General features: G+C 36.1%; 1 protein-coding gene across 1 annotated transcript in view; it reads left to right on the top strand.

Annotated features, from left to right (window-relative positions):
* The window catches only part of RTTN (rotatin), a 201,554-nt gene that overhangs the window by 39,828 nt on the left and 135,164 nt on the right, over window positions 1-26,562 (top strand). Inside the window, exons 11-16 of the mRNA XM_004461516.4 lie at window positions 1,931-2,101; window positions 10,478-10,690; window positions 11,921-12,033; window positions 13,298-13,424; window positions 24,696-24,821; window positions 25,328-25,444. Of these exons, the coding sequence (XP_004461573.1) occupies window positions 1,931-2,101; window positions 10,478-10,690; window positions 11,921-12,033; window positions 13,298-13,424; window positions 24,696-24,821; window positions 25,328-25,444 (867 nt within the window). The remainder of the gene's footprint in view (window positions 1-1,930; window positions 2,102-10,477; window positions 10,691-11,920; window positions 12,034-13,297; window positions 13,425-24,695; window positions 24,822-25,327; window positions 25,445-26,562) is intronic.

Raw genomic sequence — 26,562 nt, 5'->3', positions numbered from 1 at the left:
GAGGGTTGTCCCACTTTTGGTTTAAAATTTTATTAATTTTTAGTTTCGTTTCCTTGGCATCAGAGAGTAAGTATAGCTTTAAATATATATTGGTGTTTTCTTTGTGGTTAAGTATATGATTATTTTTTCTCAATGTTTCTTGGAAACTTGAGAAGTTGTATTCTTAATCATCAAAGTTTGTATCTTTTATTTTATTGTGTTCAAAGAGACTGTTAAAATCTGTAGATCTGTTTTTTATGTCAATAACAGGTTTGCTTGATGTTGTATTTTGTTCAGATCACAAGGCTCATTTCTATTTTTCTTACTCTTAATTAGACATTTCATCAATAGAAAATTAGCCACTTTATCCAATATGTTGTTTTTGCCTTACATTATTTTTTACTATTCATATTGCTTACTTTAAAAGCAACATATTTTACTACACATTTAATTTTTAACTTTTCATGAACAAAGGTAAAGTTATCTTTTTTTATAATTATAAATTATTAATATTTGTTTCTTCAATGTGAAATTCTATTTCATTTATATGGGGATTTGAGCTTTTACTTTAATTATGGTATGGTTATGCTTGATCTTCTCAAAAGTTTTTGCTAAAGCTTCTGTTTCCTTTTTTTCCTGTATAGATTATTTTATTTTCCTTTCACTTCTATAGTGATTTTGAAAGAAAGTATCGTGGTTTTAATTTTACTCGTAGTTATTTTAAAACCTAAAATTTATCACATAACAAGGTTTAAGCCTTTATGTAATTTTTATAGACCTCCTCCTTTAAATTTTGCTTCCTATATGTTCATTAAACAAACACAAAAACCAACTCTGACATATGTTAGATTCTTGTCCATAGTTTACAGGCTCTTTCCCCTTTTTATTTTCATATATATCAATAAAAAGTTGAGAGTGAGAATTCAGTGCTTTACCTTGTTCTGCCATCTCGCACAGGCTGTTCTGTTGTCCATTAGTTTATGGGGCATGTCAGCATATATAGGATATATTTCAGTCCATATTGTTATGATATGCAAGTCATTCTACTATAATTTTTTTTCATATTTTATGTTTACCTTTCAACTGAAATATATAACTTTTTAAAGTATTATCTAGAAATTTATAATGGCAGACCATTTTCTACTTGATAGAACTTTATTACCAAACACATTTTCACATTAATTTATTTTTGTTATAGAAGTTGTACGTTTGCAGAAAAATCTTGCAGAAAATATAGTTCCCATGTATCCTCCCCTTTAATTGTTTTTTTCAAAAGATTTATATTCTACTTTATTATTTTTAATTACTTATTTTAGTTTATCCCCCACCCTTCCCCAGCTGGTTCTCTTGTGTGTTTGCTCATTGTTTTGCTTTCCTTCCTCCAGGAGGTACCAGGAACCGAACCGGGAAATCTCCCACATGGGAGGTGAATGCTGAATGGTCTGAGCCACATTCGCTCCTAATTGTTTTTTAATTATTTGAATTAAATAGTTTCATTTCTGTAGTAACTTTGGCATCCATATGATGGCAGGGCTCATGTCTCTTTGTGTTTCCCCGTTACGCTTTTGACTATGTTAGCCATGTAGCAAGCCTAATAAATACGTAATGAGAGATTTATATGCAAATGTCCCAAGTTGGAAAAATTAAGCATTAGAACCTAGGAGGAGTTTATGATTCATTATTATATATTGTTTATTTTTATTCATTATAAGTTAGGATTCATCACATGAAAATAATTAAAAATCATCGTTTTTAAATTGAGATATACAAATTCTTTTGAACTTTTTTTCCCAGCAGGTTTTGGTTATTCTCATGGAGAGAAATGCATTTTTATTTTGGTTTGTTTTTAATATTTTTATTTAATGATAATATTTTAAATTGCTTTCCATAATATTTGTATACTGACCCTTAAAATTGGTTTGTTCTTCTTTTGGTGTTTAAATGTCTTCAGAAAGAGAAACTGCTTCTAGTGTTGGGATTACTTGGAGAAACGATGTCTCACCATAAAATTGGTGTCAGTTTGGAACAACCCGAGGTGATGCTAGTGCACCACAGAATGGCTTTTGTCAGCATTTCACTTTTTACAGTTCGACTGTTACAAATACTTCTTCCTGTAGAAAAGGTAAGGCAGGCAGCATTGTTTTCTGTAGTTTATTGACTGTTATAAATAAATGCTCTCTTGTAAATTTCTTCTAATCATTTTGTGGTGTGAATACATTCTGCTTTAGACCATCATAAAAGTAAGTATAGGTAAAAAGATTATGTGGGAAAATGTAGAAATTGAGAAACAGTTAACGGTTTTGAACGGTTCTGAATAATCATTTGATAGAAACTTTTTTTATCTAGCAATTGTTTTTATGGTATCTGCTTTATTGTAATTCTGTACATTGTTAATTCTTTCAATTAATATTTAAATGCCTGTAATGGATTAGCATTATTAAATGCTGGGATGTAAAACTGAATAAATTGTATTTGACCCTAGCCTCTTACGCAAAATGCAAAATGATATTTAATATAAACAAATGTATTTGACTTAGTGTAGGTTCACTTCTTTAGTAATTTTGGCATTCTTTGGAGGGCTGGGATCATGTCTCTTATACTGTTACCATCTTTTCCCCATTATGCTGTCCACTGTGTGAGGAATATAGCAAGCCTAATAAATACTTGAGATACACACATATACACACATGTTTGACTTATTTGATATATATTTTATTTTTATTTTTTATTTTTTAACAATTTATTTTTATTAATTTCTCTCCCCTCCCCCCCCATTGTCTGCTCTCTGTGTCCATTTGCTGTGTGTTTTTCTGCGTCCACTTGCACTATCCACTGGCACTGGGAAACTGCGTCTCTTTATTTATTTATTTATCCTTCTTTATTTTTTTTTTAATGTTAACATTCAAGCAATATGTTGCGTCATCTTGCTGTGTCAGCTCTCCGTGTATGTGGTACCACTCCTGGGTGGGCTATGCTTTTTTCACACAGGGCGGCTCTCCTTACGGGACGCATTCGTTGTGCTTGGGGCACCCCATGGGTGCCCCTGTGTGGCACAGCACTCCGTGCATGCGGCAGCACTGCACATGGGCCAGTTCACCACATGGGTCAGGAGGCCTTGGGTATAGAACTCTGGACCATCTTATGGTAGACGGATCCTCCATCAGTTGAGCCATGTCTGCTTCTCGATATATATTTTAGTTGAATGGAAGTCTGTAACTGCCTGCTGATCTCATCTACTCTCCAGGGAGGTATACCTTCTTGGTGCTTATCATTGATATCAGGCTAACTTTTTCTTCTCTGCTGTTAGGTATCTGTTGTCAATGTCCATTTCTCATTCTTTATTTCCAGTTCCTTGGCACACACATTCTTTGACATCCAAAGCATAACTTAAATTTTTTTCAACATTATGTAGAACTCATTTTCCATTTCATTAAACAGTAAAAATTTTAATGGGTGCTAACATTTTAGCATAAAGATGTCCCATGATTTGCTTAACCACTTTTCTAATAATTAAGCCTATAGGTGATTACTAGTCTTTTGGTAAACAGCACTGTTATGTATTTATATACACATATTTACTCACGTTTTGGATTCTTAAGTTCCTAATAGGAGTATTGCTGGCTTAAAGGTTGCCAGTGCTCAAACAAACTTATACTATAAGCATGATTTTAATACTTTACATTTCCCCAAGTTTTTATCATTTTTACTAAAGAATGGGTGAAAAAAGTAGTTTATGGAAAAGGTAACGTGAGATCATATGGGGAAACTATTAAAATGAAACACTTGCAAACTTAAAGAGCGTACAAAGGGCCCAGGGAGGGAAGCAGACTTGGCCCAATGGATAGGGCATCCACCTACCACCTGGGAGGTCAATGGTTCAAACCCTGGGCCTCCTTGACTGGTGTGGAGGTGGCCCAAGAGCAGTGCTGATGCATGCAAGGAGTGCCATGCGGCTCAGGGGTGTCCCCCGTGTAGGGGAGCAAGGAGTATGCACGCAAGGAGTGCATCCCATAAGGAGAGCTGCCCAGCTTGAAAGAAAGTACAGCCTGCCCAAGAATGGCACCGCACACACGGAGAGCTGACACAGCAAGATGACGCAACAGAAAAGAAACACAGATTCTCAGTGCCTCTGATAAAGATAGAAGCAGTTACAGAAGAATACACAGGGAATGGACACAGAGAGCAGACAACTGTGAGGCGGGGGGGAAGGGGAGAGACATAAATAAAAAATAAATCTTTAAAAAAAAACACCAAAAAAAACACAAAGGGCCCAGGGCCAATGACTCTTCTGTGAACTGCTAATCACAGTTTCAGAAATTGCGCAATAAGGTAGTTTAGGGTATTTAGATTTTTAAATGACTTTTTATGCACTATCGGGAAAAAGCATTAATTCTGTAAGGTATTTTTTTCTTTTCTTTTAGGTAACTTTTTAAAGTGTATTTTAACATACATAGAAAAGTGCATTTTTACTAAGATAATTTCCTTGTGCTTGTAAAATTGACTTTGCCCCAGCACAACAAATAGGACATTACCAACAATCCAAAGAACTTCTTCCCATCAGTTACCTTCCCTCCTCCTCACAAGACACCCTCCTCTCTGACTTTTGTCGATGAAGATCACTTTTGCCTGTTTTTGAACAGTATAAAAATGAAATTATAAAGTATGCACTTATTCAACATTATATTTTTTGAGATTCGTAACTGTTACTGCTTATAGCAGTAAATTTTATTGCTGAATACTATTCCACTGTATGAATGTTTGTTAAAAGTGATATTTAACAGATATACATATTTCTTTTAAATTTCCCTGCTGATTATAGTTTCAAATGTGAAGGCTGTATTTCTGAATTTGAATGTTAGTGGTAAAAATATCTCAAATGATACACATACAAATGCTCCAAAATATACTTATTGTAAAAAGAAAGATGTGGTGCTTTTAAGTGAAAGTATTGGAGAAATTACTGCAACTAAAGAATTATTTCCTGCATCTTTCTGTTGCCCTTAGTTATTAACCATTTGCAGTTTTGTCCCCTAGAATGATGCAGTGCATATACCCTACACTCCATTTATGTGTAACACATATATATGTAAAATATTGTTAGGTCTTTTGTGTAAACAAGAATAAAACATTAAATTTAAAGTACAGTATTTGCTTTAGAAGAAAATATCACTTGTGTTAACTTTAATTTTTAACTTTAATTCATTTGTCGTGTTGCTGAAGTGATTTTCTTTTTTAAAGAATGATAATTTTCCAAGGAATGTGGTTTAAAAATTGAAGCTAAAAGTCACATAAGACTTTTATAAATTGACTTTATCATATGGGGTCTACTTTACATAGCAGTATTATATATCTTAAAAATTAGTGGTGCTAGAATAACTGTTTATTTGAATATTACCAAATATTACTGAATATTGACATCGTTGCTAACAATTGTTTAATAGTTTGCTACTTTTCTTAGTTTCTTTTGCACTCTGTGCATTCTTAGGCAGAATTCAATTAAAACAGAAATAATTTCATTTATTTTGACTTAGTTTAATGCTGTAATAAAGTTAATTTTTATTTGTAATGGGCTTTTGTAGGCAGATCAATGTCTAATATTTGGTAGCCCTTTAAAATATATAACTTGGCCCTTCATTGGAACAGTAAATAAGGTCATGTAGGAGATTGTAATTAAAGTATTGGTTTATAAGATGGTTGTATTTGCTTTGACTGAATTTAAAAATTAGAACTAAACAAATGCTGTTCCATTGCTGGTAGATTTCTCTTTGAGTTGTATAATGTAGAGTTATGCTGCCATCTGTCTGTTGCTACACCACCAAAGAGTGAAATGGAATTTAGACTTAGAAATTTTCACCTTGAAAGTGATTTTTAATTATTTGAGTTCCCACTTAACAAATACGTAATTTGATTAGTGGAAAATGAATTTGAATCTATGAAGGGATTTCCCAATTTGGAAATTTGACGAAATGATCCTCAAGGTCATTTTTGATAGATATTTTTAAATGATTTTGGAGAATACCCATGATGGCTTAAAATAGTGTGTTAGTAGTTTTGTGAAAAATGTTCTGGTTGAATAAACCAAATAGATAAACCAAATGAGGACATTTTATTTTGGGAAACGTGGGAAATCGCTGAAAGTTCTGGTCCTGTGCTGGAAGCAGGATCAGAGAGCATCCCAGGAACCCCTATAACCTCAGCTAGGTTAGCAAAGCAGCCTGAGGTAAGGAATAATTTATACCCCAGGGCCCTGGACCTTTTCAGTGAGGTATATAAAATCTAGTGATTTGGTGAAGACAGATGGAGTGATTCAAAGCAGCACTTCTCAAAGTGTAAAGTGCATGCAGCTCACCCAGGGATCTTACCACTCAAACCTCACATATTCTGGTTTTAGGTATGGGCTGGGGCCTGAGAGTCTGCATTTCTAACAAGCCCTTAGATAATGCCTTTGTTACTTTGAGTAACAAACTTTGAGGGTTTAGAGGAAACAGTGGTAGCTCTCCTCCAACAAGAGGAGATAATGGTGTGGATTCTTCTTTCTCTTATAATGGTGATGGGTTTGTCCTGAAACATCTCCACCCTTAGTCCCAAACTACTTGTGAGTAATGCTCAACAAGCAGGACACCTGTCTGAGGTCTGGGGTGTAAACTGATCAGTTATTTGGTCCATGCAGGAATTAAACTTCTGACCTTGACATGGTGCTGAGATAGCAGAATTTCTATGTAGTATGTATGCAGAGTGAAAAAGTCGAAATTCCTCAGTGGTGGGTAGAAAAGAGGAAAGAAAGGAAAATTATTGAGTGCTAAATGTTGGATGCTCTGCTCAGAGCTGGCTTCTTTCTCACAGCAGCTGTTCTTATTTTTCTGACAGGGTGAGAAAGAGCTCTTTTGGACTAGAACATAGTGTCGTTGGAGTTAGATCCTCTAGGATTTACTTTCTCAGCACAGTGCCCAACTCACCCAGTCTCCTTTGCTGATGCCTCTTCATCTCTCTAACCTCTTAAAGGGACAGAGCCTCAGACCTGACTGTGTGCCTCACTAAGTACCGTCCTGGTGCAGGGCTTTAAACGCCACCTATCTGCTGATGCCTTCTAAATTTGTATTTCCAGACCAGACTTGTCATCTGAACTTCAAACTCATATATATCCAGCATCCTTGCTGACATCTTCACTAGGAAGGCAGTATATATAGTCTCCAACTTAACATGACCCCGACCTAATTCTTTACTTCTGTTTGCTAGTCTGTTCTTCCTACAATCATTCCTATCTCAGTAAATGGCAACTTTATTCTTCTGGTTGAACAGACAGTAACTGTAACATCATCTTTGATTCTTTTCTTTCACATACACCTAGATCCAAATCCCTGCACGAATTTTGTAATTCCTACCTTGAACACATACTCAGAATCTGAGCATGTCTCACCATTTTTCTGCTGCTACTATTCAAGCAGGCTAGGTAGGGAATCAATAGATGGATCTGGAACCTGGCAAAAACTCTGTGTGGACATCAATACCCCCACGATGGCTGCTGGAAGAACCTCATGAGATTCTGCCATTTGGAACAAGACTTCTTCTGGAAGCCAGGAGAAGCCCTGAATATTCCCCAAGGACTTTAATTTTGGGCCCTCCCTGGGGATTGATGAGGGGGGGCGGTGGTAATCAGTCAAAACCGCAAATAGCTGGGACTCCTCCCCTGCCATAAGCAAAGGGGCAGGATAATTAATGGTTTAAAAAGCAAGCATAAAGGACTTTTGCTCTCTTGCCTTTTCCCTATCCCAGTGCCTGTCCCAGTCCTTGTGCTGGTTCTTGCCCTGTTCCTGCCCTCTGTGCCCTGCTGTTGCCATTTTTCCCTGCCATGATGGCCACACAAGTAAAACCTGGGCATTTATAATCTGTAATGGGAGATTGTAGTCTGTAAATCAGCCTGCTTTATCACTTTTCAGCCCTTTCCTCTCTACCTGGGATCCATGATCTATTTTCTCCCATTTCTCTTCCCTCCCTACCTTAATAAATTACTGGCTTAACTAACCCCAGGTCCTTTGAAATTCGTTTCTTTTTGCTTAATCAAGAACCTAGAAAAAATCCAACTACACTGTCTTGCATGGATTATTGTAGTAACCTCCTTACTGGTCTTTCAGCTTCTCCTTTTGCTGGGTACCATCTTTTATCTACAGATGGATTGTAAAACTTACTCAAAACCTTCTGGTGGCTTCCTTTAGTGGTCTTTACCATGACCTAAAAAGCCTTATAGGACTTGACTCCATCCTTTGGCCACCTTGTCTGTCTCCTAAACAAGTCAAGTATACCCCTATCTCTGAGCCTTTGTATTGCAGTTCCTTCTACAAATGCTTTGCGCCTAATGTCCACATGATTCCTGACTCCTCCAGCTCTTTCCTTAAATGTCACCTTAGCAAAGAGGTGATAATACTTTTCCTGCTCTCACCCTGTCACTTCTCTGTTCCTCTCCTATTTTCCCCAGTCCTGTTTTTTTTATCTTCTTAGCACTCTTGGCAACATCTTTAAGTGTTTTTTTTTGTAAAATTAGAGAATTTGTAGGTTTACATAAAAGTCATGCAAAAAAACAAAACTTTCCTACATACCTCCCTGTTGTTGACACTTAGCATTGAATAAACAGGTTTTTTTTGTATCTATTCGTACTGTGCTAACATATTTACAACATAAAATTTCCCATTTTAGCCACTTTCAGGTATACAATTCAGTGGCATTATTACATTCACAATCTTGTGTTACCATCATCTACCCAGACAAAACCCTGCACCCATTAAGCATTAACTCCCCATTCCCTCTCCACGCCAACCTGTATTCTAGTTTCTGTGTCTGAATTTGCATATTTTAGTTATTTCATATAAGTGAAATCATACAATATTCTGTGTCTGGCTTATTTCTTTTTTCATTCAGTATGATGTCTTCAAGGGTCTCCATATTATTGTGTATATCAGAACTTCATTCCTTTCTACAGCTGAACAATATTATTCCATTGTGTGTATTTACCACATTCAGTTCATGCACTCATCTATTTATGGATACTGGGGTTGCTTCCACTTTTTGGCTATTGTGAATAATGCCACTGTGAACATTGGTGTACAAATCTGTTCAAGTCCCTGCTTTCATTTCTTTTGTGCATATACCTAGAAGTGGGTCTGCTCTAGATCATATGGTAGTTTTGTATTTAACTTTTTGAGGAACTGCCAAACTGTTTTCTACAGTAGCTGCACCATTTTATATTCCTATTAACTACTTATGTGGTTTTTTAGCAATGTCTTACTGGTTTACTCTCTCTTCTCCACCAAAATGCTAGACCCACGAGGCAGAGGTTTTGTTCTTTCTTGCTATATTCCAAGGATTTGGAACAGTGCAGGGCACATAGTAGGGGGTACCCTGTAGGGGCCAAGAAAATACTTGTTGAAAGAGTAAATAATAGGTGATCTGTGACTTTAATTTCTTTTTTTTCCTGCTAGGAGAGTACGTCACAGGATAATGAAATTTATCTCTACTTTTTAATTGCTGCTGTTACTGGTCTGGGTTTTTTAATGCTTAGTTGCCTAAAAATTTGATTCTTATAGTTTCTAATATTCATTTGGCAGCCGTGTTTCATTTAAAGGCGCTGCTTGTTAAGCTTATTCAGCTCTTAATCTTAGCCTTTCAGACAGTTAATGATTATCCCTAAAATAGGTTATTAATGAAATAAGACTAAACCCACTTTCATAAAGAGAGCATTTCAGCCATAATTGTGACCTCTGCCAGCTGATTTTCTTGATCATTGAATTTTTAATCCTATTCATTTATTTGATGCTTACAATCTTATCATGAAGCTAGACTCGTTTAAAAAAAAACAGCTCTTCAATTTTAAATTCATTGATTCAAGGTTGCAGAACGTATAATATTTCATTTGGGCCTGTTGATTCTATACTAATTAAGGGGCAATCTTCTGATAATATTCTAGAACTACTTTAAATACTATGTTGATTTTTTTCCTTTCCCTTCCAAAAGCAATATCAAAGGAAAAAAAATCAATTTCTGTTCCACTCAATCTATAGCTCTACTCAATTTAGTGTTATTAGATTAAAATTCAGCTATGGACTGGGAGAGTGATCTTGTCCTTAGGAGGTTATAACATTATTGTGGAAATGTGTGTGCACATGCACAAAAAGGCTTTGGGGCTTAGATTCCTGATCAGAGAGGAAAATGTGTAGGGGAGAAGAATTCTCATCGTTGGTTTGGGGAAGGCTTTCTGAAGGAAGTATCCTCTATCCTGGGCCTTGAAACAGGGTTAAGATTTAGATTGAGACATTCTGGGCAGAGAAAAATTGCATTGAACAAAGACATATGTATAGATATAGGTAGGTGGTGTGTTGGGGAGTAGAATTTTCTTTGGTAAAAGTGTAGGCTTTGTTATGGAGAATTAGTATAAAGGCAGTTATACTAAATTAAATGTATAGCCTGTTATGTTTTTCAAACTTTTCTCTTTTTTTGATTCATCAAGGCAAGCCAGTTTTTACCAGAATCAATGTCAGCAGCATTATTCCTTCTTTCTTTGGACATGCCTTTTTCTTTGGAATATCCAAATATTCATGAAGCTATTGTGGCCTATGTGGAACAGCTGAATTCTGAAAACTATAGTATTTATAAACAGACTGCGAAGGCTCTTTATTCAATTGAATGTACCTGTAACTTCATTTCTGATGTTGAGAAGGAGGTAAAAAGTTTTGTTACTATCCCTTTAAATTCCTTTGATGAAATATTTAGATAATTTAATGTATACTTCTCGAATAGGTGGTTGTGTAACAATTGATTTGTTAAAGGGTGGGATATATTATTGCTGATGGGGTCAGTTATTCAGATTAGAGTAAGCGTGTGATTACTATAAAAGTAAAACAAAAACTTTAATGATATATATTTAACATGGTTTCTAAAAAAGTAATTATAAATAACTTAATAGTGAATTTCTTTTTGAAGTGACTTCTGTATATGAGCAGAGGGACAACTGAGGTAACCAGAATTATGAGGGTCATTTAGTGCTTATTGGTGAGCATGTTTTTGCCTTAATATTTTATAGACACTTATCACATACTCAGCCAAAAGGCTGACTTTTTAATTTTTTTTTAAATATAGTCATGAACTAGATTGTTGGCAAGGTAGTATGATAACTTTGGGTGTAACGTTGTAGCAATAATTATGCGCTGTTATTTACACATTTTAGAAATAACTGTTAGGATATTAGTTAACAATAAAAGGGTTAATGAGTGTTCAAGATAAGCCTTGGCTATGATAGTTATTTACTGCCTTACAATGCCAAAATAGGTTCTGAAGAACTTAAAGAATTAGGGGCAAAATTCTTAGTCAAATAGATAATGGAATCTGTTTGAACCTCGTATTTATAAATTTTCCTTTATTCACTATGGTTTCTTTTTCCCTTTTCTTTTTGCTTCTTCTTAATACCAACAGTTTCTTGTTTCCCCCATGATAGAATTTTGAATTGTGTCTTTAAGTTGAATTTTTTCCATTACATTCTATATGGTCAATTAATCACTGATATTTTGAATACCCTTTGTGTTCCCAGACCAGTCAGGGTGTTAGAGTAGTGCAGTGGATCATAAAATATAGGAGCTCTGCTTCAGAGCCTGCAATGTGAAAGGGAGCTAGGGCTACAAACAAGGTGCCAAAGAGCCAGGCAACTCTACTATAATCTTTAAGCTTGTTCAGAGTTAAACAATTGGAGGTCTCCTGTAGCATTTAGCTAGGAATTTGCACACATTTCCCCTGACATTCACATTTTTAATTTGCTTATTGAGAAAGTGGACTTAAGCAAATAGGAATCATCTTACTCTCTCTAAATGTTCTAATTTCTCAAAACTGCATAGTGAGCTGCTGAGAATCTTATAAACATGAACTTGACATTTACTGTTCCATTCTGCTTCTTTTTTAGGGAGAGAAGAATCTCTTAGAATTAGTGGAGCTGGCAGACCAAGCATTGCATAGCTTTTCTTATCATCAGCATTTTCCCCTAATAAAGGAAATCATCTGCCTTTGTTCAAAGATGTAATATTCTTTCCTGATTTGATTATATTTTATTATTTTGTATGCTTATGTGTGTGTGCATCTCTGTGTGTAAGCTGAGAAGCTATGCAAATGAACCTAATTTAAAACTTATTTTAACTTTCCTTAGCACTTTGCTTATAGTACTTTTTTTGTTCAGCTTCTATCACTGTTAAGACTGCCCTCCGTTTATTATAAGTTTTTATTATGATTACCCATTTTAAATTGCTGCTCTATGTCTCTGCCCTCTGTGTATAACAGCTGCATTAGGACAGTTAACAGTATTCTTCAAGAGTAAACTTTAAAAAAAAGTTATAATCAAAATAATACTTCCTGGGTTTTAATACTTTTGTCTTTGGTGTCCATACTTGAAACCAAATATTCAGGCGCATTTGGTTATTTACTTAGTTATCTTTTTTTTTAGTTATCTTTAAAGTCTTAATGACTTAAATTGAGCCTTAAAACATTTTTTAAATTAGTTTGTACTCCTATATGGAGTTTTGGAAAGCACTATGCTTTGCTTAATTTTTTCTGACAATGTATCAAGGTAAATTCCTATTTAGAGCTTAGTATCTTAATTGCTTTTAGAAAGACTAAATTCCATGAGGTTCAGTTCAGTGGGTTCTGTTTTATGTATTCTGTTATGTACAATAAATGAAAAGAAAATAACTTCTGATGTTAATGTTTATACTTATTAAACCTTTACAATGTCAGGGGTAAGGTTGTAATTTGTTATTGATTGAACATAAAGGATATAGGATTTGAAAGATGTGAGAAATTGGAGAAAGTCCAAGAAAGAAATGTAGAGTGATTAAAGAACTAGAGAATGGGCCTTGTGGTGATAGACTAAGGAATTTGAAATTATTTTTTCTGGAAAATAAAAAGCTGCTCCTGGTTGGTAATTTAATTAAAAAGCAAGTGTAAAATGAAGGGTAGTGATTAGGTACTGTCCATATCTTTGAAATTCAAGCAAAAGGCAATGATTTTTAAGCTTGCCTTATGGATAAATATAAACTGTCTTACAACTTAACAGTTAAGTATGTATATTTAAAGGTAATTAAAAAAAAAAAAAACTCTTTAAGAGAGAACATTCTCTGCCCAGAAACAAATAAATAGCCAGTCAGTACTTGTTCATATTACTTGCTAAGTAAGATTCCAGTTGGAGAAATAGGATTAGGAAAAAAATCACTTCTACAATGCTCTACAGTCTCTTTTGTTTAATAACTTACTTGCCTTAGATGTCTTGGATGTTTTCCGTTTTTACTAGCTGGAAATCTGCACAAGCCAGTCCATTACTACAAGGAGAAAGTCAGAAAGTGCTTCTACATATGATGTCTCACCCATTGCTGCAAGTGAAAGTTGAGACATATCGCTGCTGTCTGGAAATTATTAAGGTAAGTGTTTTGGGGGGAGAACTAACGGTGGATTCTCTTATTATACTCCAAATATTAGTTTACTTGAACTTTAAGGTGAAATATAAAAACTATATTCTACAATACTAGATGGCAGTTATTACTCAATTCTAGGAAATTTATACTATGAAACTGCCTTAAGAAGCCTAAGATATAACTCAGATTAAGTCTCTCCCCTCTTGTTGGGCTATATAAATGGACACTCACTTAAGAAGACATACAGTAAAAGGCACAGGAAGAAAGAGACTTCCAGAGACATAGCAGAGGAGAAATCCTGCAGCTCCGGGAGGAGAGATGAGCCATTTGCCTGATAGCTTATAGCTGAAGAAAACAGAGCAGCTGAACTGAGGAAGCCCAGAGAGAAACAAACCCTATGCCAGCCTACAGCTGAGATCAGAAGAAGCTGGGCCCATGGAGCCATAAGAGGAAGAAGGACCAGGCAGAGATCGCCCACCATCTTGCTTCAACACGTGGCAATTGACTTGAGTGAGGAAGTACTTCTTATGGTACCTTGAGTTGAACTCCTTAGGGCCTCGTGACTGTAAGCGCCTACCTCATGGAAATTCCCTTTATGAAAGCAACAGAGTTCTGGTACTTTGCGTCAGTACCTTTTTGGCTGACTAATACAGTATGCTACTCTTTAATATTGAAATATTTAATGTTTTATTCACTTTATGCTAAAATATTTTATAATTTAAAAACAGTACTAAGAAAATCTATACTATTGGTTTATAGATTTACAAACTAAAGATTTATGGTTTGCTTATAAACAATAGATTTATAGTTTAGTTATAAGCTATAGTTACATAACTATAGATAGAATATAGCTATAAACTAATTTTCTGTTTATAAAAAATATAAAATATAAGCAATGACTTCTCACAGACCAGCAGTCTCTTCAGAGCAATTTAGACCTTTTCCATCAAGCATCTCACAATTCCTCCAAAAAATATCCCTTACCCATTTATAAAACCATTCCAACATTTTTGGTAATTATAAAAGTATGACCTCACTCCTGGTACCAAATTCTGTATTAGTCAGCCAAAGGGGTGCTGATGCAAAGTACCAGAAATCTGTTGGCTTTTGTATAGGGTATTTATTTGGCATGAAAGTTAAGAGGCCCTTGGGAAACGGACTTTGGCCCAGTGGTTAGGGCGTCCGTCTACCATATGGGAGGTCCGCGGTTCAAACCCCGGGCCTCCTCAACCCGTGTGGAGCTGGCCATGTGCAGTGCTGATGTGCGCAAGGAGTGCCGTGCCACGCAAGGGTGTCCCCCGCGTGGGGGAGTCCCCACGCGCAAGGAGTGCGCCCGTGAGGTGAGGAAAGCCGCTCAGCGTGAAAAGAAAGAGCAGCCTGCCCAGGAATGGCGCCGCCCACACTTCCCGTGCTGCTGACGACAACAGAAGCGGACAAAGAAACAAGACGCAGCAAATAGACACCAAGAAAAGACAACCAGGGGAGGGGGGGAAATTAAATAAATAAAATAAATCTTTAAAAAAAAAAAAAAAAAAAAGAAAGTTAAGAGGCCCTAAAGAGTTCAGCTCAAGATACCATAAGAGATACTTTCTCACCAAAATCTGTTGCCATGTATTGAAAAATGATGACTGCTGCTCTCTGTGAGGGTTCAGCCTTTATCTCTCAGCTACCGGCCTGCATAGGGCTTGTTTCTTTATGGACTTAGCACTGCAAACTATCAGGCGAATGGCTCATCTCTCTTCCCCAGAGCTGCACGGGAGGAATGCAGGATCGAACTTCTTTCCTCTGCCCAGTCTGTGGAGCTCTCTCTCCCTTCCTCTGTGTATCTTCTTACGTGTGTCTTCTTGAGTGAATGTATCTTTCAGCCCGCCAAGGAAGTGGGGACTCAACCCTGAGTCTTGCCCTACTGATGTGGTCAAATCAAAGCCCTAATCTTGATTTAATCAAGTAAACCTAAAACCTTTGAATTTAATACAGTCAAAGGGTATTACACCCAGAATAACAGACCAGTTTACAAATTTTTGGAATTCATACCAAACTGCTACACATAGGGCGGTATTGTAAAGTAACTATGTTACTCTGTACTCTTGAAAAATGTCCTCTTGCCTAAGTACATTTAATTCTGAAGTATTACCTAGATGTAAAAACTGTTAACATTTTAGAATTTTAACTTCTGATCCTTTCTTACACAGAGAAGTAAAAACATTAGTGTTGTAGCTGAAGCGTTTTTCCTGTCTTTTCGCCTCCCCTCTTTCACAGAGATAACTGCTCTGATTTACTCTATGTATCCTTTCCATCCATATTTTCTATCAGTTTAAAAAGGTAGATATAATTTTATACTGTACCTATATATATTTGTTGCCTGCTTTTTCCATTAAATATTAGGATTTTGAGGTCTACCTAGTTCCTTCAACTTAACTGTTGTTTACTTTGAATATATGACCTTTTATTTACTGATAAAATTGATACATATTTACAGTTATTCTTCTTTCTACTGAAATAATTTTTTTATTTTTTATGACTGTTACTGATGGTGTGTCTGTGTTTGAAAATGTCTTTATTTCATCTTACTCTTGAATGGCAGTTTTGCTGAGTATAGAATAATAGGTTGATTGGTTTTTTCCTTAACACTTTGCTGATAATGCTTGATTCTTTTCGGACTTCTATCATGACTAAGAATTCTGCTCTCTAGTTAAATGACAAACTCTGTGGATTTTTTTCTATAGGTACTTTTAAGATCTTTTTCTTTTTCCTGGTGGTCTGCTCTTTCATGACAGTGTATCTCTAAGTATATTCATTTTTAAAACTTCCCTTCCTTCCTTCCTTTCTTCCTTCCTTCCCTCCCTTCCTCCCTCCCTTTTTATTTGGACTATTGGAATAGGGAGAACACTCATTAAAGAGGATTATCTCAAAGAAAAAGAAGGCAGGTTGGGGTTTTATTGAGGCATATGGCAAGGGATATATTTTATTCAGAAGGAATTACTCGGTGTTGTCCTTCAGTACACTAATCCTTTGTTAGCTTTGTCTAATTTGATTTTTAATTTATTCATCAAGTTTTGAATTTCAGTGATTATGTTTTTCATTTCTACACTTTTTCTTTGATTCTTTTAAGCCCAGTTTTTTTTCTGAAATTTTAAACATTTAATAATTTCAGTTATTCTCTTATTTAAAATTCTTCCATTTGTTAGGGCTCTTGAACCTCCTTTATGTTGTTGATTTCTGCAGGGCCTGTTGATTTTGATTGTGAGGTCATCTTTGGCAGATCAGTGGTAGGTTTTTGCTTTGGGAATGTCATATTCTCTGTATAGTGGTTTTAAATTCACTTCTGCCTTTTTCTAGTGATTTGACAGAGCTGAATGAAGATAGAGGACAGAAAATGGCTAATTAAAAGAAGCTAATGCCTTTGAAAGTTGAAGGCAGTGGGATCTAGGACATTGAGGGCCAACTGGACTTAGGTGGGCTTAGTTAAATAAGAGGAAGTCAAAGGAACCCCCTTCTTTTTGTTTCTGTATTTCCCTTAAAATTGGGAATGAGGTCATCTACTGTGAATAAGTGGGATGTCCAGATGTTTGAAATGCCTGGAATGAGTAAACATTTGATAACATCAAATAGTAGGATTTTGGGGCTGCATTGAGGGTCTAGTTGATTGTGACCATACTCTAAATAGTGAAACTAGTCTACGTTGCATAATTATCTTTAGCTAGCTATTTTCAGTTTTGAGGAAAACGGACATTTGTGTACATCAAGGGCTGGGGCTTTTCCTGGCCAGTGGGAAGGAAGGCCTTGGGTGCAAGTGAGTTGAGTAGTTGAAGTGATAGACTGTAGTAAGACCAAACGAAGTAAAGGTTAGAAGCATGAAAGTAGAAGGGCTATGGACTGGAGGATAAAGGACTGGTATATTGTGAGTCATTGAGTAAGAAGGTGTTAGAAATCTACATTTATGATTTTAGAAGAGAGTAGTTAAAAACTAAGTTGAAGAGTGCCTGCAGTATATGTAGGATAAGTAAGTATTGCTGGAGATGAGAAGGCCAAGAAAATAAGATAACTTATATATGGGATAGTTCTTATACTCAGAAATTAAAAATTATGGAATTAAGTTTGATGTTAATATCCTTGAAGTAGATTTTAAATGTTTTTGGAAAAAGGAAATCTATCTCATAGGAAAATATTTGGTGTAAATCAAGTATCAATGTGTATGATCATATTACTACATGATGACTTTGAGGTAGGAATTATCTGAATTTAATTTATTAGAGGAATTATAAGAAAAGAAGAGGAAAATTATAAATACATATGTATCAGTCTGGAAAGCATTATTTTTAAAAATGTGCTAAATCTGTTAGTGAATTTGAAAGTTCGATATTCTAGCATAATTTTTAAAACAAAAGTGTAAATTTTGTTGGAATAATATGAGTTTAAGTTAAAGGATGTTTTTTGATCAATGTTTAACTAATCAAACTCAGCCTGTTATCTTAGTTGATAAAAGGGAAAGGGAAAAATAAAAGAATGTCAACTTCCATTTAATGCTTTCTTATTAAGTATTAGGGAATTTATGTTAGTTGACACCATTCTTGCAGAATATAATTGTGTTTTTTCTTTTTTTAAGAAGATACTCATTTTTTTACTACAATAAAGACTTTTGAAATCAATACGTATTTATTTTCAGGGGGTATACTATTCTTCAAATTAAAAGCTGCAAATGAAAAGACTTGTTATAGCTGCTAGCCCCTGTGTTTTAAGAATGTGAAATAGGGGTTGTATTAGTCAGCCAAAGGGGTGCTGATGCAAAATACTAGAAATCTGTTGGCTTTTATAAAGGATATTTATTTGGGGTAGAAGCTTACAGTTACCAGGCCATAAAGCATAAGGTCCTTCCCTCACTAAATTCTGTTATCATGTGTTGGAGCAAGATGGCTGCCAATGTCCACAAGGGTTCAGGCTTCCTGGGTTCCTCTCTTCCCAGGGCTCATTTCCCTCTGGGCTCAACTCCTCCACTCTCTCCACAAGGCCAGAAGTAGACTATCAGGCAAACGACTCGTATCTCTTCCCGGAGCCTCTGCTGTACCCAGTTAAGTCTTCTCTCCTTCCTCATGAATCTGCTTTTCTACGTGTTTACTTTCCAGGCTCCAGGATCAAAACTCCAAACTCCCTTCTCTGCAGTACGGTTTCTCTGTGAGTCCTCACCCACCTAGGGGGCAAGGACTCAACATCCTACTGACATAGCCCAAATCAAAGCCTCAATCATTATTTAATCAAATAAAGGTGAATCCTCTGAATCCAATATAATCTAATATGTTGTTGTTATATATATAATCTAATATGTTGTTTGATATAGTTATGAATTCCAAAAATAGATTTTGGATTATGTTTATAAACTGATCTACACCTGGGCATGATTAAATTATGATTTGCCCTTCGATTGGACTATGTCAGTAGGTTGTTAAGTTCCCACCCCTTCGTGGGTGGGAATCACAGATAAAAGGCATGGCAAAGGACTGAGTTGGGGTTTCTGATGTTGGAGTTTTGATGTTGGAGTTTGAGGCTGAAATCTTAAGCTGGAGCCCCAGGAAGTCAGCACACAGAGGAAAGAGAAGCAAGCCTTGGGAATGGAGGACCTGAGCCAGGAGAAGACCACAGAGGAATAGAGATGGCTCCTCAGACATGCCAGAAACCCCAGGGAGAGAGAGAACCATTCACCTGATAGTCTATAGCTGACCTTGTGGAGGGAGGCAAAGACTAGAGAGCCTTATAGTCTACAGCTGACCTTGTGGAGAAAACAGGAGCTGAGCACGGAGGAACTCAGGAAGCCTGAACACTCACAGACATCAGCAGCCAAATTTCTCCAACATGTGAAAATAGACTTTGGTGAGGGAAGTAATTTATGCTTTATGGCCAGGAATCTGTAAGCTCCTACCCCAAATAAATACCCTTTATAAAAACTAACCAATTTCTGGTATTTTGCATCAGCACCCCTTTGGCTGACTAATATATATGTCCAGATGAACAAACCAGTTTACAAACATAAATCAGTATCTGTTTTTGGAATTCATAATCAATATCAGGCTGCTGCATGGGTTATGGACATTAAGGATTTGTATAGTCTTTTCAATTGTATTGACTTATCTCTCATATAATATTTCAGTGTTTTAGAAAATCCCCATAGCATCACTACAAGTTCACATGACATAAATGAAGGTGCACACTACTAATGTATAGGTTACTTTTTCTTAATAGGCAAGTTGGCTTTTTATTTTAAGACTTCCTTTGGGGAAGAAATGGGAACGAGGTAAAGTATTAATAGCTTTTATTTAGGAATGATTATATGGTAACCACTTCTGTGTTACTACATATGACATTCATGTACTCATTCAACAATATTTACTAGGTACTATATGCTAGGCTTTGGGATATAGTGTTAACACTGTAGAAGAGGTCCTTGTGGTCCTAGCGCTTACTGGCTGTGGTAGTTTGAAGCTGTATGCACCTCAGAAAGCCATGTGCTTAAATTTAATCCATTCCTGTGCATGTGGGCCCATTGTAAGTAGGGCCTTTTGAGGAGGCTACTTCAGTTAAGGTGTGACCCACCTCATTCAGAATGAGTCTTAATCCTATTACTGGAGTCCTTTATAAACAGAATGAATATAGCAGACAGAGAGAGAGAAAGCCACAAAAGCAAGAAGCTGAAAGCAACAGAACCCAGAAGAGAAGGAGAGACCAACAGAGGCTGCCATTTGCCTTGCCATGTGGCAAAGGAGGAGTTAAGGATTGCCTTGATGATGCCTTGATTTGGACATTTTTCTCAGCCTCAAAATTGTAAGCTAATAAATTTCCATTGTTAAAGCCACCCATTTCATGGTATCTGCTTTCAGTAGCCTAGGAAACTGAAACACCTTCTTTATGGGGGAGAGAGAGCTAAAAAAAAAAGTATGTAAATAAACAAGGTAATTCTGGTTATAGTCCTATAAAGGAAATAAAAAAGGACAAAGGCATAGATGAAGACTGTGGAACATGGGCTTTAATTCAGGTAAGCAGGGGAGGAGGTAGTATTTGATGTAGGACCTGAATGAGAAGGAGCCAACTGTGTCAAGATATGGCTTAAGAGCTAGAAGTAAAGGCAAGGGAAACACCCCTGAGATAAGAAGACAATGTTTCGGAAACAGAAGGAAAGCCAGAGTGGCTGAAGTATAATGAGAGAAGAAAAATAGTATCAGGTGATGTCAGAGAGGTAAACAGGCTTTCCCAACCATTATTTAAAGTTTTGAATTTTATTTTAAATACAGTGAGAATCCCAGGGTGATTTTAAGCAGGAGATTGATTTGATTTGTTTACCTTTGTAAAAGATCAGTCTTTCTATTGTGGGATAATAGATTTTAGGGGAGTAAGAGTGGAAGCAAGACCATTTCTTTGCAATATCTTCCAGAAAATAGAAACAGAAGGAACACTTCCCAACTCATTTTATGAGACCAGTATTAACCAAAAGGTGACAAGGAAAGGCATTGTAAGAAATGAAAGTTATAGCCCAGAATCTCTCATGATTGTAAATGCAAAAATCCTCAACAAAATATTAGCAAATCAAATCCAACAGTATATAAAAATAATTACAAAACAACCAAGTAGAATTTATCCCAGGTATGCAGAGCTGGTTCAACATTCAAAATCAATTAATGCAATCCATCATTTCACTGACTGAAGAAGAAAACTTAAAATATCGATAGATACGAAAAATGTATTTGACAAAATCCAGTACAATTCATGATAAAAATCTTTCTGCAAACCAGGATAGAAGGGAACATCCTCAAATTGCTTAAGAATTTTTACAAAAAACCTCCTGCCAAAATCTTACTTACATGAGAAATTAGATGCTTTCTCTCTAATATCGGGAACAGGGAAAGGATATTCCTTTGCACCACTCCTGTTCAACATCGTCCTGGAAGTCCTCGCTATTGCAGTTAGACAAGCAAAGGAAATAATAGGCATATATATTGGGAAGGAAGAAATAAAACCGTTGTTCACAGATGACATGATTATCTATGTAGAAAATCCTAAAGAATTAACTAAAGAACTCCTGGAACGAATAAGTGATTTTAGCAAAGTTGTAGAATATATGGGTAACATACAAAAGTCAATTGTATATTTTTCAAATACCAGCACTGAACAATTGGAATATGAATTAAAAATACTACACCATTTACATTAGCACCCCCCCACGGACACACACACAAAAGAAATACTTAGGTATAAATGTACCAAAATATGTACAAGATCTGTATGAGGAAAACTACCAAATTCTGATGAAAGAAAAAATATCGAAATAAATGGAGATAGATTCTATACTCATGGATAGGATAACCCAGCATTATTAGGATGTCAACTCTTCCAAAAATCATCTGTAGCTTCAATATAATCCCAATCAGAATCCCAGAATGTTATTTTATGGATATCAACAAACCAATTCTAAAGTTAGTAGGGAATGGCAAAAGACCCGGAATAGCCAACACAATATTGAGGAAAAACAGACTTAGACGAATAATCCTACCCTTTATAAAGACTTAGTATAAGCGATGAAGGGACCAAGACCATGTGTTATTGGTGAAAGAATAGACAGATCAGTGGAACAGAACAGAGTCCACAAATAGAACTACACAGATATAGTCAACTGATCTTTGACAAGGAAGCAAAGACAATTCAATGGAGAAGGATAGTCCTTTCAGCAAACTATGGTGGAACAATTGAATATCCATGTGTTTAAAAAAATGAATTTAGACACAAACCTTACACCTCTTATAAAAATTAACTCAGAATGAATCGAAGACCTAAATGTAGAATGCAAAACTAATCTTCCAGATAACATAGGAGAAAAGTTGGTGACCTTGGGTTTGATGATGACCTTTTAGATATAAGCCCCAAAGCCTGATCCATGAAAGAAAGAGTTGAGAAGTTAGTTTTTATTAAATTTAAAAATTTCTCTATGAAGACACTGTTAAGAGAATAAAAAGATAAACAGCAGACTGGGAGAATATTTGCAAAACACATATCTGATAAAGGTTTTGTATCCAAAATGTACAAAGAAGTTTTAAAACTCGACAATAAGGGAACTGGATGTGGCTCAAGTGATTGGGCTCCCATCTACCATATGGAGGGTCCAGGATTTGGTTCTCAGGGCCTCCTGGTGAAAGAAAGCTGGCCCATGTGGTGAGCTGGCACATCAAGGTGACACAACAGAAAAGAGACACAGAGGAGAGACAACAAACCAGGGAGCTAAGGTGGCTTAAATGATTGAATGCCTTTCTCCCATGTGGGAAAGTCCTGGGATTGGTTCCTGGTGCCTCCTAAAGAGAAGACGAGAAGGGAAGACAAGCAGACACAGAAGAATGAGCAACTAATGGGCACAGCAGATAGCACAAGTTGTGGGGGTGGGGGTGGGTAAAATAAATCTTAAAAAAAAAAGACAATTTAAAAATGCAGAAGATCTAAATAGACATTTCATCAAAGAAGTATCTCACCATAGAAGATACTCAAGTGGTAAACTAGCATATGAAAAGATTCTAACTGTGATATTCTGGAAAAGATAAAACTATAGAGACTTATAAAGATGCATGTTTGCCAGGTTGATTGGGGTAAGGGAGGACTAAAAAGGTGGAGCAAAGGGTATTTTTATGGCAAAACTATTCTGTATACTATAATGGTGGTTACACAACATTATGCATTATCAAAACCCATGCAACTATACGACACAGAATGGATTCTAATGTAAACTATGGGATTTAGCTAATTATTAGTATTGGTTCATCATTTGTAACGAATGTACCACATTAATGCAAAATGTTAACAGAGGAAACTGAGTGTGTGGGGGGCACGGGGAAGATGGCAAATAGTATTAGTATATGGGAATTCTCTGGACTTTCTGCAGTTTTTCTCTAAACCTAAAATTGCCCTAAAAAACAGTCTACTAAAAAAAGCAAAATAAGAAAGGAGAAACAAGAAGACTGATTCCATTGTAATGAGATATGATGTTGTAGTGGAGATAAAAAGGAGAGGAAGGTGGAAAAGGATTTATGGGAATTCTCTGGACCTTCTGCACAGTTTTTCTCTAAACCTAAAATTGCCCTAAAAAATAAAGTCTGTTAAAAAAAAAAAAAGCAAAATAAAGAAGTGGAAGCAAGAAGACTGATCCCATTGTAGTGAGATATGATGATGTAGTAGAGATAAAGAGAAGGAGATGAATTCAGGATGCATTGTAATGGTAGAAGAGATTGGACTTGCTGATACTGGGTGTAAGGGATAGAGAGTGATTAAGGATGAAGTCTTGGGTTTTGGATTTAACATTTGGATTGATGATATTGTTCCAAATACGGAATTGTGGGTTGGATAGAATTATTTTTTAACCTAAGTTTGAAATGGCTTTTCACATACAGATGGGGATGTTAGGTAGACAATTGAATATTATAACGATAATATGGGCAATGGTAATGCTTAATAGTGGTAACAGCTAACATTTGTTGAGCATTTGCTCTTTGTACCAAGTACCTTTAAAAGTGTATTAACCCGTTAACCCTATTAACTCTATGAGGTAGGTACTGCCTCTTTTGTACGAGCACAGTTACTATGAACTTGTGCAGTGCCATTCAAGTAAAAGCGGTAAAACTGGTCTTTGAACCCAGGTTGTCTGACCCCAAAGTCCATCTTCTTAACCATTGTACCATTCTACCTGTAAGTGTGGAGCCTAAGTTAGATGTAACATTTTCAGCCATTCGTAGAGACTGAGTAGATTCATCTAGTGAGAAACTGGAGAAGAGAAGGCTATTAGAGGTTGGCACAGAAGGACCCAGTAAAGGAGATGGAGGAGTGTCACTGAGGCAGGGGGAAATTGGTGAAGAGTGGTTTTGTGGGCAGAATGAGATGAAAATGGAGATGAATCTGTTGGTTTTGGCATCATAGGGGTCACCAGTGTCTGAGACTCAAGAATCTCCTGTGGAGTGGTAGGAACAGATTTTCAGCTGGTATGGGTTGAGGAGAGCCTGGAAAGTGAGGGGAGATTGAGTGTAGCAAACTCTTCTGAGTTTTAATTTATTAAGACTGTGCTTATTGGCAGAAAGTAAAAGTACCTCATGTAGTCTCACAGACTTGTTAGGCAAGAGAATCTTTTATATCTTCCAGCAATTAAAAAAAGGTTCAATGAACTGAAAACTAAAATTGGAAGTGAATTATAAACAGAAGAAAATAAAATCAGAAATCAGTGTTACTAATTTTTAAAAACTCTTTTATATTATTTTACAGGAATGTTTAGGTGTCCATAACGTCACTAAATCTGTATCCTCAATTTGTAATGGAATTCATTTTCTACTTCATCCAAAAGTTCTGTATGAAATCTCTACATTTGGCATTCAAGAACCTAAATATGAGGTATGCCCTGTTAAAAATAAGAGTGAAGGACTACTGTAGTTCTTTATTTATGCAGCTAAATCAAGGTAAAAGTCTAATGTAAATAGGATGATGAGAAACTGAAAAATTTGTCATTGATGGACGGCTTAGTTGAGGTGTTATTTAAATAAAAAGAAATGTTAAAGAAAATGCAGGAAACAAAATAGAGGACAGGTTCGCAAAGAATTTAGGTCAAACTGTTTATTATTTTTAATCTGTGATATAGAGAACTATACAAGAGTTGGAGTAAGCAGGTTATATCATTAAGGACAATTTTTATTCCAGGGAAAAATACACTTTAAAGGTGAAAAATTAAAATCGTTAAGGGAGAAAATTTATTGAGAATAGAGTGTAAAGTGATGTTATAGGATATGAGCATCTGAAGAAAAGATCTTAATTAGAGCACCTTTCGAGATTTTATGCTCTGGATGTGTAAATCGGCTCAGTGGAATGCCTCACTGTTGGGTGATTGTGTCTGTGTCGAGCAGGTGAATGTTGCTGCCAAGGCCATCCTGTTGTATCTACTTCAGGGCCGACTGATGATGACAGCACTGACCTGGAACAAGTTTATCGAGTCTCTCTGTCCTGTCATTCCAGTACTTCAGGTACTCTGGACAATTTGCATTTCACTGTACAGTTTCTCTCTGGATGAGTGTGAGTGATGTAGAAGCAAGCAAACGGCAGAACTGTCATGTGAGAGAAATGCAAAGCCAAGAAGATGGGAAGATGCTACGGATAAGTGAACAGAAGTGTGTGGCTGTCTCTCGCTTCTGTTGGAAGGTTAAAAAAGCATAGCCGATTTCTGTGTGCAGTTGATGTGTCTGGAAGGGAGGTTAAAAAGTGAGGTGCAAGTCTGAGGGAACTTCAGACTTTGAGCAGCTAGTGCTGCTGATAGCAGGGTCCAGGTCCCCGGGGAAGGGCAGCGAGGAACATGTGCCGGCAGGCTGGCGTCCCTCCCGTGGCTGTCCTGCATGTCAGCAAAAACCCAAGTGTCTGTCCTCTGTAGTGGCATTTGACTTAGCTCTTACCCCATCTCCCTTCTTCCCTGCCTTTAACTAAGAAAGAATTGGGAGAGAGGAACAATTATTTTAAAGTCCCCCTTATTCAGGAATTTGAAATTCTTGGCATGGGTGGGGCCAGAGAGAACTTGATGCTTTCTCCAAGATCATGTTCCAATTTGTTTATCAGTGTTAAAAAAGAAAACAAAAACTTGGATGAAATTTTCGTGGACTATTTTTAAAATGTCATTAATATTATAAAAAGAATTTCTATTACCAATATTTAATCATTCTCACCTGCAAAGAATTAAAAAAAAAACAAAAACAGAAGGTAAATATTCTTACAGAGAATAGCAGAGCTTTAAAATTCATTCTCATTTAAGTCCCTTTTGTTTTGCCAATGTATTAATGTTTAGAGGTCTGTTATACTAATGTTATTTATTAGTTTTTTCTTTTCCATACCCAGTTAACTAAAGAGCTTTTCCAAGCACCCATATCTGTAAAAAATATTTTGAAATAGTTTCGATTATTGTTGCAGAAAAAAAAGAAAAGTGAGGTGCAGGCCTTTAGCACTGACAGAAAAAATAGGACTCAACTTTTATATAGAGGCTTTTAGGCAAAGCTAACAATGCTTTTTAAGCAGACATTATACAATTGACCTTCCTTATTAATTCTCTCAGTGTATATATGTGATTAGAGAGATACTGTGATGAACAACCTTGTAA

The sequence above is a fragment of the Dasypus novemcinctus genome, chromosome 16, assembly GCF_030445035.2.
Source record: "Dasypus novemcinctus isolate mDasNov1 chromosome 16, mDasNov1.1.hap2, whole genome shotgun sequence".
Lineage (NCBI taxonomy): Eukaryota > Metazoa > Chordata > Mammalia > Cingulata > Dasypodidae > Dasypus > Dasypus novemcinctus.
The sequence above is the reverse complement of the archived record's forward strand: the minus strand, read 5'-3'. Positions and strand labels throughout refer to the sequence as shown.